Source organism: Corvus moneduloides, chromosome 5, assembly GCF_009650955.1.
Source record: "Corvus moneduloides isolate bCorMon1 chromosome 5, bCorMon1.pri, whole genome shotgun sequence".
NCBI lineage: Eukaryota > Metazoa > Chordata > Aves > Passeriformes > Corvidae > Corvus > Corvus moneduloides.
This window is the reverse complement of record NC_045480.1, coordinates 69,507,979-69,521,041: the sequence shown is the minus strand read 5'-3', so window position 1 is coordinate 69,521,041 and position 13,063 is coordinate 69,507,979. Positions and strand designations below refer to the sequence as shown.

The following is a 13,063-nucleotide window of genomic DNA, read 5'->3' as shown; positions in this document are numbered from 1 at the left end:
ATAGGATTGTTTAGAGAGTAAAGGACTATTAAATAAAAGTGACATAATCAGTGCTTTCCCTCTTTCCCCCTATTAATTACAGGCTGGTACTTGGCCTTCGCTAATTCTCCTGTGAAACTGTTACGATTTACTCCTGTCTCTCAGGAGTGTGAGGATGGCAGCCCGAAGAGTAGTCATTAGATACAATAGTGCATTTAAGAGAAAATGTCACTTTTTAGAACCCTTTGCTAGAAACATGAGGTCAGTGAATCATTAATGATACTTTCAATACTCCAAAGAAAGCTTGCCCTGTAATGGAACGCTTTTTATAATCTTAACTGGCTCAGTAGAAAGCAGTTTAGTGCAGAGTGTGTAGAGTTCGTTGATACATACCAGGAACACTTTTACATCTTGCTATGGGTAGGTCGTGGGATTTTGGAAACTTCTACAGCAGTCAAGTACTGGGTGCAGGAAGGACTTCCACCCCCTTGAGACCTGTGTAAGCTCTGCTGTCTGTGCTTCATCACTCTACCTTCCCTGTAATGTATTTCATGGCATGTTCACCTATAAATCTGTAGAAATGTGGTTGCCATTTTGAGGTCCTAAAGTTTTGTATTTTCTTTATCTCTGGGCATTACATCAATTATTTATGCACAAACTGAAGAATGAATAGATGACTTCCTACTGTGCTTTTGTAGCAGGTTTTGTAAACCAAGGATTAGAAGTAAGAAGAAAAACATGGCTTGTTTGCCTTCTGAATTAAAATCTATGGCTTTTGTCCAAAAGTAACTTCTTGCCATTGACAATTTTGGAGATCTCCATAATGAGTTGGAAGGCTCCCATGATGAAGATTTTCAACAAACATTCTTCCTTATCACATCCACTGGTTGTCTAAAGAGTCAGTTAAGAGGAAAGTAGTTAAATGAACCAAGTAGATGCACACATATACATATATACTTATTCTGTGAACAAAAATACAATTCTTTTTTTTTCTTCTTTTTCTTTCCCACTAGGGATTGCTTGTGGAAGTTCTTCTTCCCACCAGACTACCAAGTTATGAAAGTCTCAGAAATTGCTCAGCCTGGGAAACCAAGACAGATCCTTGCCTTTGAACTGAGGATGAATATCATTGCAGATGCCACCATTGATTTGCTTTTTACCAAGAACAGGGTAAATAATGAAATCTTATCAAGAGATTAACTTTGTCTACTGTGATTGTGCTGTGCTTTTTGGTTGTGCATAGTTTTACTTGCCTCAGGTGTTTATTACAGAAATATGGTTTTAAAAGCTGGTAGATTTTTGACTTAGTCTTTTATAATTACGAGCAAACCTTTGAAAAAGAAATATATTCTGAGAGGAATTATTTTAATTGTTTTTTTTTTTTTTGCTTTAAAGGTATATTTTAAGCCATTCTAGCTCCTATAGTCCTGGGGCTTCATGATCTGGACATGTCCTTTGCAATCTTAAATTCTGATAAAGCTCACTGTGATGGAAAAACAATTTCTTCTGATACTGAATGAAGAGATTATATTGGGGGGAACAAAACTTGTATGTGTAGGAATTTGGATTTTTCTTCTCCTTGTTGCTACTCTTCTAAATGGGATACAGCATCACTTAGTAGTACACCTGTTTTGTTGTTTTTTGGGGACTGAAAGGGTTAGAAATGTAGTGTTAGAAATGTATATTAATCTACCCTCTCAGGCCTTGGATCAAAGTATCGTGTGCTGGTTCTCTAACTGGACTTCAGTCAGCATTTGTTAAGGCTAAAAATGGTGTTATTTGGTATCAATGTATATTGATAGCTCATTAGTGATTTTTCAGAATTCAAGAAAGACTTTAATCATCAGGTGCTTTAGTCCAGGTGTGGGTAATGACAGCCAGAGGCATAAATAAACCTAGAAATTGTGTTTGGACTGTTTTCTTTTCTTGCAATGCAGGAAACAAATGCTGTGCATGTAAACGTTGGAGCAGGATCCTATTTGGAAATAAATATTCCCATGACAGTGGGTGAAAATGGTGAGTTAAGGCTAAGCCTAATTTGTTTCCCTAATGTTTTTCCTGAGCAGTTATCTTAATTCCTTTGTGTGTGAATATCTTCTAGTGCTTTTTCTTTGTAATCTTGAGATGTGTATTCCTATGTAAAGGAACAAAAATACTTTTTTGTGCACCTCACTGCAAGATATTAAGGCAAATATCCATCAGGATACTTCCTGGGAGTGGACTGCTGAAATCACTTGTGTAAATTGTTTAAATATTGGTGTAACTCTTGTGTCTGAATGATCATTTGATAACTTCTGTTTTCCAGGCTATTCGCCCACAATTAAAGGGCAGCTCCTCCACGTGGATGCCACCAGCAGTATGCAGTACAGGACTCTCTTGGAAGCAGAAATGCTGGCTGTAAGTGTACATTAATAGGCACAAAGCTTCAGTCTCTAGAGGATTTTTAATAAAGAACATATTTATTTTTCTGTGGAGCAGTCTTTAGTTTCTTAATGCAGGAAAATGCTTTTGAATGTGTTTTGCAAGACCTTAATATATAAGGAATTTATATATACACACGTAATTGTGCATGTATGTAACCTTTAGTGACTTAAAAAGCACTGACTTGGTGTATAAATTATGTATTTACAAATGTTGCCTCATTTACTATGTAGCCATGTTTTCATACAGGCTTTGACTTAATAAATGATTACACTCACTAGCTCTGCTAAAGGATACGTGTGCACAAGTATTTAAAAGCACTCAAGTGTGCTTGAACTACTTGAGACAGATTTTATACTGCATTATTCTTTTGTTTGCCTAATATTTCACTTCTGCAGTAGTGTAGTTCTGTGGATTACCCTTCTTACAGGTTTTTAAACGACCTTATTAGAGTGGTGTTTTTAGTGTTTGAACTTGAGCAATATATCAATGGTTGAAAAATACTCTATTCTGGGAGATTTTCTTTTGGTGTACTGTGAAAAGTGATCCTTTTGATGAAAACTTTGCTTGGTACATTTACAGCAGCAGATGTATCAGAAACTCATCGAATACCTTTCTGAATAAATGAGTACACTAACACTTGACCTTCAAACACAGAAGGAGAGACAGAGATTAAATTATTAAGGAACTGGAAGGACCTTCTGTTCATCCCAGCAGGAAAACAGTTTTAATTATTCAGCAGGGTACATATGTGCAAACTGCTGAGAGACAGGGTCAGGCATTGTCATCTTTTCAGGTAATGCTGATGCTTTAATTTCTTGTCCACAGTTCCATATTAATGCCAGCTATCCCCGGATATGGAACATGCCACAGACATGGCAGTGCGAGCTGGAGGTTTATAAAGCAACCTATCATTTCATCTTTGCCCAAAAGAGCTTCTTTACAGGTAACCTCTTTACTAAATAAGTTACATGTCAAATTACATATTCTTTCCTTGGGATTTCTTTTCAAATTTTGCCAACTTGTGCAAGGTCATGTTCTCTGATTTCATGTATTTAGGGCAACAAATTGTTTCTGAGGACAAAGTTCCTGATGCCTACAAAATGTCCAAGCACATGATATTCTTACATTTGAGTAGAGATACAAATAATTTAATTTTTTAGTATCTAAATAAATTTGATTTGGAGTTAACTGGTCTTACGTTTATTTCTTATGAAAACTCACATCACAGCTACTGATTTGCTTAATATTTGTCACCCATGATGTTGATTTCTCTTGCTATCTCTCTTTGCTTGGCTCATTTTCAATTACTTGGGCTTTGGATTGTGTCCCTGTGGCTGACAGATGATGAGGAAAAGTAATTTGCTCCATAGAAGTCTGGCTGTGAGGAAGAAGGCAATACAAGGTGGTACAGCACCACCCAACTGTTGCTGGAAGTTCCAGCTGCAGTAATGGAAAGAATACAGCCCCATCACTGCGGTGCTGCCTGGGCTAATTAGCCCTGCTGGGAGGAAGCTTTAATTAGTGCAGGCATAGTGCCATGCTAATGAAGTTATCCACTCAGTGAGGCCAGAGCCATTGTCTGGGTAGTGCCACTGTACCCAGTGTAAGCTGCTGCTGTGCTCAGAGCAAACATGAACTTCTCCAACACAAAAATCCTAAGAAATCACTCACCTGATTGCTACTAACTTACCTTTTCTTACTTGGTGTGAGTCCAGATTTGATCCAAGACTGGTCCAGTGACAGCGCACCTGATATTTTTTCATTTGTTCCATATATGTGGAACTTCAAAGTCATGTTCCATCAGTTCGAAATGATTTGGGCAGCAAATCAACACAACTGGATTGACTGTTCCACCAAACAGCAGGAGAATGGTGAGACCAATTTTTTTATCTGGAAGAAGTAGCACATACAAAAAAATCATCCACAAAACAGAGTGTGTGTGTATGTGTATATATATATATATATATATATATATATATATATGTGTATATAGAGAGAAAGTACTAGAATTACACCCAAAACCTGATGTGTAAAGAAAAGCACTGAGATATTAGAGTTATTTTTATTGTTTGCCTGCAATTTCCTTGTACCAAGTACAGTGTCTTTCTAGAAAGAACAAGCTGTGGGTAGTAAATACTTTCAGAATAATTGATTACAGTAATTTATTACTCTAAGTACACTGTAGTTAAATGGCAATTTTCTGTGTCATGAGTTCTTTAATATCTTTTAATTATTTCTACCTGTATGTTTGATATTTCATCTAAGAATAAAATAGGGAGTAATTTGGACAAATTTGTTTGTTTGTGTTTCCTTTTGCCTCCCAGTTTATCTAGCAGCTTGTGGAGAAACCCTGAACATTGTTTTTTCTCTGCCTTTCACTGACTTTGTTCCAACCACATGCAATACAAGATTCTCCTTAAGGGTAAGTTCTTTTGTCATGTAAATGTGAGATAACTTCCCTACCTTCAGGAATCAGGAAATTTTGAATTAACTCTTTCCTGAAAGAAAAATACTTTTTCACTTCCAGTTCATAGAATTTTTCTTCAAGTAACCCAGAGGTGAATGGATTCAGTTTGCTTGTGTGAAGCATTTGATCATAGGCTGTTTAATTTATATATCCACAAAAATTGAAATATTTCTTAAAAATATATACATGCCTATGCTTCACACATACATACAGCTACACATGTAGAGTGTATATTTATTATATATACTTAAATTGTGTGTCTGTGTACGTGTTTTATCACTTGGAATTCTGTTCCCCTTTATTTAGGAAATGTGAAAATCTAATGTATGTTCAAAGATAGAATCAAATACTGTACTGGCTACCCCCAAACCATTTTGGAAAGCCATTTTCCAGATTTTAAAGAGGTTCTGCAGAATAAATAATCATCACAAAGTGTTTTTAACAGATGCAGATAATTCTTTGAATTACTGTACTTGTCTTCATTAAAATAGAAGCTGTCTACTGCTGCTAAAAATAAAAAAGTAGTTGATGCTGATGTTGCTAATTTGGTATAATTTGATAGCAAAGAAAATCATGTTTTATATGTTTTGTTCTTTTTAATGTGTGATTTAGTTGAGATGTGGAGTAAATTTGGTTTAGTTATTTAATTTCTGCGGTATGGTTTGAACAACAGAATAACAGGGATCACTAAAAGCTGTCCAGTGTTTTATAGATTGCTCTGGTTATGTGCAAGTTATTGGACTTGTAAGCATTCAGAACTATATATTCAGAACTATATATATATATTTAGCTCTTGGGGTTGTACTAAAACTTGGTGGGAAACAGATTTCTTGTCTAACTTCGCCTGTAAAATGAAGATGGTGGCACATACGAACATGGAAATAGTATGAACATTATGCATAAAGGGAATGTAAATTAACTTGTGTTGCTGATGTTTGATTTTAGGGAGAAGATGTTGATCTTCATTTGTATCTACCAGATTGCCATCCTAGTAAATATTCCCTTTTTATGCTGGTAAAAGATTGTCAGCCCAATAAAATAAGTCCTGAGTCTTGTATTTCTGCGGAATGTCCAAGTGGTCAGAAAACAAGCAAACCCAAGTGGAGGAACATTACTCAAGAAGAGTGAGTTTTATTGAGATAAATATATATATTTATATCTTTATGTTGACTCTTTTTTTTTTTTTTTTTTTTTTTTTGTGTGGTTCATGAACTTCTGAGGTTGCTTAAAAGGTATTTAATGGCAGTATTGTACTTGAGATAAAAGTGTGCTGTTTCCTTTTGAAAGGGCTGGATGGGTTGAATGCTGGACAGTCCCGAGTGTTGTGTTTACAATTGACTACTCCTGGCACCCAATTTATCCTCAGAAGGCTGATGAGCAATTAAAACAATCCTGTAAGTGTCACTAACTTTTCCTTGTTAGCATGCTTCATTTGGGAAGCTGCTGGGACTTTGGATCATGCTGCTTCCATCTGCAGAGATGAACTTGGAACTGAACTGCTGTTTTATGTCTCAAGGGAATGTGTTGATCATTAGAATGCGCTGGGATTGATTTAAAACCTGACAGCATTCCATGCTGCTGCGTTTCAGAATGTGTCCCAGTTCCTTGTATAATAAAGAGGATACAGTCTGCAGTTCACTTCTCCTTGTCCTTAACAAAGTGGATCTCTTAAACGGGTTGTTGCACAAGATAAAATATCACTTGGTATATTAAACATCAGTATATTAAATAGGAAGTACAATATTTTTGGCCATATCCCGTTCCTTAGCTTTTTTAAGCTTTTTTTCCTTTTGGATGTTGTGATCTCATCTTATGATTTAAATGTTTGAATACATTACATATGAGCTATATTAATATTGTCTTCCCTTTATGGATATCAAACTCAGATTTCATAGTAGCTAGCACTGTTAAAGTGAACCATGACCATCAGGAATGAGTGTTAGATGGGTCAGTCTAACACTGATATCTAAGAATTTATTTTAACTTAACGGTCTAAAAATTTCTAAGTAACAAGTATGCTACAAGTATGTGCTTGCAAAAAAAAGTTATAAACACAGAGATTAAAGTAAGTTAATTTAAATGCAGAGGGAGGTATGCAGGAAGTTAGGGGGTTATGTAAAACTCTTTCAGAAGAAAGAGAAGCAGAACTGATGGAGGAGAGATGTTAGAAGAATAATGAGGGCTAATTTGAAAGGGCCACAATCAGCAGGTGTTAGAAGACATGCTGGATAGCATTTTTAGGGTTTGAGTTCCAACAATTCACATCTAAAAGAAGTGAAATTTTAGAGGATGAAGCAGAAAAGGTGAGATTGATTTTGCTCATTAAGGGCTCTTGTGTGACTGTCAGCTTGTGTCAAATGTGCATTCTTCACATTCTGAGAACGTTTACTTGTAATTGTAGCTATTGAAACCTGCATTTGGAAATTTGTACGTACACAGGTGATTCATCTGCAGCTTCCTTCAGTGAATAATTCAGCACAGTCCACCTCACTCCAACTCCATGGTGCTGATGGAATGTATTGTAAAATACAACATCTGTATTTTATTTTGAGTCAGTCCATAAAACCGTGAGAAATAATGTTGCATTACAAAAGATGTAGTTTCCATTAGAATTGGTCATCTCACTGCAGCATTTGGCTGATTTATAACTCATAACATGGTGCAAGCACTGAGCAAGAGCTGTAGACAATAACAGTGAGTTCAAGCCTTGGAGGTTTCTGGCTGCAGGTGTCTGCAGTTCTGTATGTGCCAGTTCTTCCTGTTAAATTGGCACCTGAAATCTTCCTCCAGCTGGAGCATCAATTTTTGATGGTTTTGCCATAGAGTTCTCCCCAGCAATCACTTCACATCCCCAAAACACTTCTAGTCACTCACTTCATTCTCATTGCCTTTCCTCACTTAAAAAAGGCAGTGGAGCTTTCTTGTTCCTAACTCCAACTAGAAAGAAGGGGTAGGAAGTAAGATTTGAATATCCAAATTGTTTTTGTGACTAGAGTAATTCAGTTGTTGGAGACAACAACTGAATTTTGGCCTACAGAGCTACTAGTTCAGAATAGATTTTCAGTACAACTTTGCATGTTTGTTCTCTCTTGTTTATCCTGCAGTAGCTGTGTGGTTGTGGGAAATCTGCTCTGCTGAAATGAAAGCATGTCTTTGTGTAACTTCAAAAGCAAGATAAATATACGGAATCCTTTTTTCAGAGCTTGAGGGATTGTTTTTCTCTTGCATAATTAACATCGACTGAAAGATTCTATATTTTCTTGTCTTCCCATAGTTACTGGAGATGAGAAACCGGTTCTGTAGCATAGGCATGCTAATATAATTATACAATGCAAGTTAGCTTATAAATATACAAAAGTTGTATATTCAATACACATTCCTGTTTGCTGGATTTTGTCCAACAGAAGCCTAACATGTAATCAAAACGTGTTTTCTACTCTTATTTTGCTCCCAAGTGTCAGAAATGGAAGAAACAATGTTGTCTGTGCTAAGGCCATCGCAGAAAACAACCGACAGTGTGATTTCATCTCCCACAGCTTCCACCCGCCTTCCCCTCGACCCCTCGGAGCTGCCCCCGGATAAGCTCCACGTGGAGTTGGAACTCTCCCCAGATTCCCAGATAACCCTGTATGGACCCTTGCTCAAAGCCTTTCTCTCCATAAAGGTAGGCAGAGGAGCATGACTCGTGGAATTTATGGGTGTAGGAAAGGGAAATAATTAGTTTCGAAATGGAAATTTCAAATTCTGCAGAATATGTGAATTTGGATGAAAACTTTTTGTAGGCACTAGTTCTAGTTTAGAATTACTTTGGTGCTATGGCATAGCTGGGTTGAATTCAATTGTCACAGGCTTGTGAGAAGACTTCTTGCATACCTATATATATATAAAAATACCCCCCTATCAGCATAATTTTTCTTTCAAGAAATAGTGCATGTTCTGGACATGTGCAGAAAATTGCTTCTTTCAGTTTTTGAATAGTAAAATAAAAAATATTCCATTATTATGACTAGAGCTTATCTAAACTCCAATTTTTATGCAAAGTGGTATCAGAACTCATGCTTTTGGTTCATTTTAAGTTCTGCAGTGTGTTATTTTTCTTAATTAGATTCCATGACATTTCTGGAGTTAGGATCATGGAGGGGAATGGGGAAGGACATGAGAATAAGCTTAATTTAAAAAGCTTCTTCAGTAAATATCAGAGAAGAATTATGCATCCTTTACTTGGTGTTAATCTCTTATGCTTCAAAGTGTGTGTTCATGTTGTTTTTGCCATGTCCTCTTCCATGACTGATTTTTTAGGGTGTCTAAGTTTAATTTCTTCCCATCTCCCTCGCCCTCCCTTGTGGTAACAAAGCCAAGGCACTTAAACATTTGACTTCTGTTTGACTAACAGCGAAATGCTTGGGATTTGGTTGATTTTTGTGGTTGGGTTTTTTTTTTTTTGTGTGTGTGCGTGTTTGTTTGTTTGTTTGTTTTTTTTTTTTTTTGGGTGGGTTTTTGCTTGTTTGTTTTTCTCTGAACACGTCTTTCAACCTGTGCAGATCTAGGCTAAGGTAATGCTTCTGGAGGCTGGCATTTTGGAGCAGAGGTTGAAGAATTTTCTGAGACAGGTGATCAATATCAGGACTCAGTGAAACAGTCATTTTCATGAATTTATATAATGTATAGCATGTAAGCAAGGAATGGCAGAAAATACTGTTTTGTAGAGTACAGGACTTGAAAATATGCTCATTATTTTTTCATGTTGTCAATAAAATAAATAGGATTAAAATTAGGCCAGTACTGCATCTTGAAGACTTGATTTCTCCTGGTACAGAGGAAATGAACCCATATTTGAATTGTTTATTGAGCCTTGTTTTTGAAGCCCATAAATTCATGAGGGATTTCTAGCTTTTCAAGCAAAGCAGCACTTTTTCAGTGCTCTTTGCCTCTGGAAGTAAACACAAACAGTGCTGCATTACATCCTTGATTCTGTAATGATTTCATTTTTAGGTGCAGATTTCTCACATGAAATTTAGCTTTTCCAGTCTAATTCTCAAGAGGAATTTTAGATTAGTAGCTTGTTTATGAAAATGTGCATATATTGCTCTTTTTAGCATTTTTGTGACTCTATTTAGAACTTTTTGTCCAGCTGTGCTGGGAGCATCTCCTGAAAGACTTCTAGTTTTCTGGGTTTTTTTATGTTTGTTTTCCTGACTTGTGGTTGAAATGTTGTTTTCAGTTTGTTTTCATTGATCTTTTTTTAATACATGGGGTAGAGATTCCTGGACACACATGGTCCATGCAGCTTTGTTAAGCCTTCTAATCTTGGGAGGTCGATTTTTGGTATAGCACACCCCGCTAAGGGTTTACTGTCTGGAAATGAGTCATTTATAGGTCCTGGCATTCACAGCAGAAGTTGCCAGGAGTGAGTTACTGGAGCTCCTACCACCCTCTGCTGGGTCTGCCTCATAAAAAATTATTGCAAGAAAATTTTTCTTGAGAGTCCAGCTTTTTTTTTTTTTTTTTTTTTTTTAAGGGAGATATGAAATATTGCCAGAAATCTGATGGGTTTTCTGTTTCCTGGTAGAATTTGGCAGTGTTACTTTGGCCTTAGCTAATTGAAGAGGATTTGCTTAGACACAAGGTGACTTTTAGACCTGAGCAAGAAATGTTTATGACCTAATACTTTAGAGGCATGTTTAAGACTTTTAAACTTGCTGAAAAAAAGGTTCAGAAAGCTGGATGAGGGTGACTTCATGCAGGAGATGTGTTTTGTGTTCTTACTCTGTTATCTGTCTTTAAAATCACAAAATCTGTTTAAAAATGTCAGTAATTATATTTCATAACAGTAATATTTCAGTTATTTGTGTTGCATGCATCTCAAATACCAGTACTGTGAGAACTGCTGAGCTGCCTTCATTATCTGCAAGCACACGGCCTAAATTTGCACATTTAAGCTATCCAGTTTTCATAACATAAAGTTATGTCTGTTCCTTTAGCTGTACGTTGTAGCTATGCCACTTATTTTAGGGAACACTAACATAAAGAAGATTGGATTTGTATTTCAGTTCATTGCCTACATGTTTTTCATTTGTTTTCCATATGATCATAACAATTCCTTTTCCTAGGAAAATTATTTTGGGGAAGATGACATGTACACTGATTTTGAAGAGGTTATTTCAAGCCCTGTTCTGTCGCTGTCAACATCCTCAAGCTCTGGGTGGACAGCTGTTGGAGTGGAAAATGACAAAAAAGAAAATGAAAGTTCAGTCAAGCCTGTTCACCCTCTTACTTTACGCCCATGGGATATCACTGTGCTTGTTAATTTGTACAAAGTGCATGGGAGATTGCCAGTGGTAAGTACTTTATTATCATAAAAGAATTTGCTTCATGTAATTAATTTTTTTGAGTTTCATAATCTGGATCCACATTTAAATGCCTGGAACGTTTAGTTGGTGTGGTGCTCACCAAAGTGTGTATATACTCTCTGCTGGAACTGTGGCTATCTAAACGGCTTTGAGATGGGATTTGTTTTGTTGATCTGGGAGGCAGAACTGGATAATTTTTTAATGTTTGTTATTCACAGAACTTGATTTCTGTAATATTTTTGATTGCCCATTACGATTTCTCTGCTCATTAGCAAATCTGTCTCATAATGGTGCAGTCTGCTCCTGAGTTCTTAGGGAACCCCAGGAATAAAAAATCCAGATAAAACATTGGGTTCACCCAAGTAGGTTTGAATTGCTGTTTATGGAATTGTTAAAAGGTTTTTGAAGTTGCACAGGCTTCTTTTTGGGTATCCACTTAGAGGAAAATTGGCGTACTTCCTGCTCACAGATTTGCAACTAATAGTAAAGTTTCAACCGTGTTGTGTATTTTCAGGTTCTGAAACAGATGTGTTTATTTTTTATTTCAGCATTGCAGTCCAGATGGTCCAGAGTGCCCTACAGCTTTCTTGGAGAGGCTGTGTTTTGAGATGAAGAAAGGATTTAGAGAAACAATGCTTCAGCTTGTACTGTCTCCAGTGAATTTGTTTCTGAATGACAATTACCAGGTAATCAGTCAGTGCTTGCGTGTCTGTATTGTGGAAGCTGTGTTGATCTTAAAACTGAGTTCTTTTTTGGTAGGAATTTCGTGTTGTGCAAAGTTTTTATTAAGGCTTGTGAATTGTAAGAAAAATCTGATGCGTATTTTGCAAAATCTTTATTTTTGTCCAGATTTTTTTTTTCATTTTGTCAAGAAAATAAATAGGATTAAATTAGGCCAGTGTTGCCTCTTTTCCAACAATTGCCTTCCGCTTCCTTGTCCTTCGCAGCGCCCTGCAGTGGACGAAGTGCTCCGGGAGGGTCACGTCAGCCTGTCGGGCCTGCAGCTCCGCGCTCATGCCATGTTTTCCGCGGAAGGGCTGCCCCTGGGAAGTGACACTTTGGAATATGCCTGGCTGATAGATGTGCAGGCTGGAAGCCTCACAGCCAAAGTGACAGCACCACAGGTACCATCTAGAAACCATTCTGAAGTGTTGAAGTATTAACCTTCTTCCTTGTAAAACTGGTGCAGCGTGGATTTCTGGAGAGCGCGTGATCTGTGCCTTAAGTAACCTTTACTTTATAGCTTTAAACCTAATAATTTCTGTAAAGGGACAGGAGATGCCAAACGAGCCATTGTCACAGTCATGTTTTAAAGTAGGAGGCAAACGAGGTCATTTGTGGGAGTGTAGTATGGACAGGCCTCAGGAGTAGCTCCTCACTGCATAAATTCTGCTGCTTGGTCCCACTGGAACATAGTTTGCTTTCCCAGTATTGCGTTTTGTTAGGTCAGTCTTAGCACTAACCCCTTTTAATTTTGCCATTTATGTTACATTTGTCTTTCCAGCTAGGTGAATGGCTCCAGGTATACAACAAGCAGATCATTTTGATTCATTTCTGGTGTGGTCTGCCAGATCTTTAAAGAAGGGTTGCTTTGCCAGTGTATTGAGGCATAAGAAAAGTACATACATTCTATTTGGTAGTTACTATTTGCTTTATTTATTTTTAAATTTTTAAGACACTTCTACATCTTCTTGTTCCTCTAAAAATTGGCATTATTTTTTAGGATTAAACACATATTTCATTAGGAGACTTCTGCAGCAAATAAAATCAAAATAAGGCATACAAGCAAGTTTAGTAAGTCTAAAGAATAGACATTTTCTTGCTACATATACAGATGTCTGTG

At 36.8% G+C, this 13,063-nt stretch overlaps 1 protein-coding gene across 10 annotated transcripts in view; it reads left to right on the top strand.

The window, feature by feature from the left end:
* Positions 1-13,063, top strand: part of KIAA1109 (KIAA1109 ortholog) — an 88,959-nt gene that overhangs the window by 22,321 nt on the left and 53,575 nt on the right. For 9 of the 10 annotated variants that reach the window (XM_032110559.1, XM_032110560.1, XM_032110566.1 and 6 more), the window contains exons 11-22: positions 993-1,149; positions 1,917-1,995; positions 2,285-2,376; positions 3,229-3,346; positions 4,119-4,274; positions 4,728-4,825; positions 5,816-5,994; positions 6,158-6,264; positions 8,326-8,534; positions 10,981-11,208; positions 11,769-11,906; positions 12,168-12,344. In XM_032110559.1, the coding sequence (XP_031966450.1) occupies positions 993-1,149; positions 1,917-1,995; positions 2,285-2,376; positions 3,229-3,346; positions 4,119-4,274; positions 4,728-4,825; positions 5,816-5,994; positions 6,158-6,264; positions 8,326-8,534; positions 10,981-11,208; positions 11,769-11,906; positions 12,168-12,344 (1,738 nt within the window). The remainder of the gene's footprint in view (positions 1-992; positions 1,150-1,916; positions 1,996-2,284; positions 2,377-3,228; positions 3,347-4,118; positions 4,275-4,727; positions 4,826-5,815; positions 5,995-6,157; positions 6,265-8,325; positions 8,535-10,980; positions 11,209-11,768; positions 11,907-12,167; positions 12,345-13,063) is intronic. The other variant, XM_032110563.1, reaches the window with a different exon arrangement.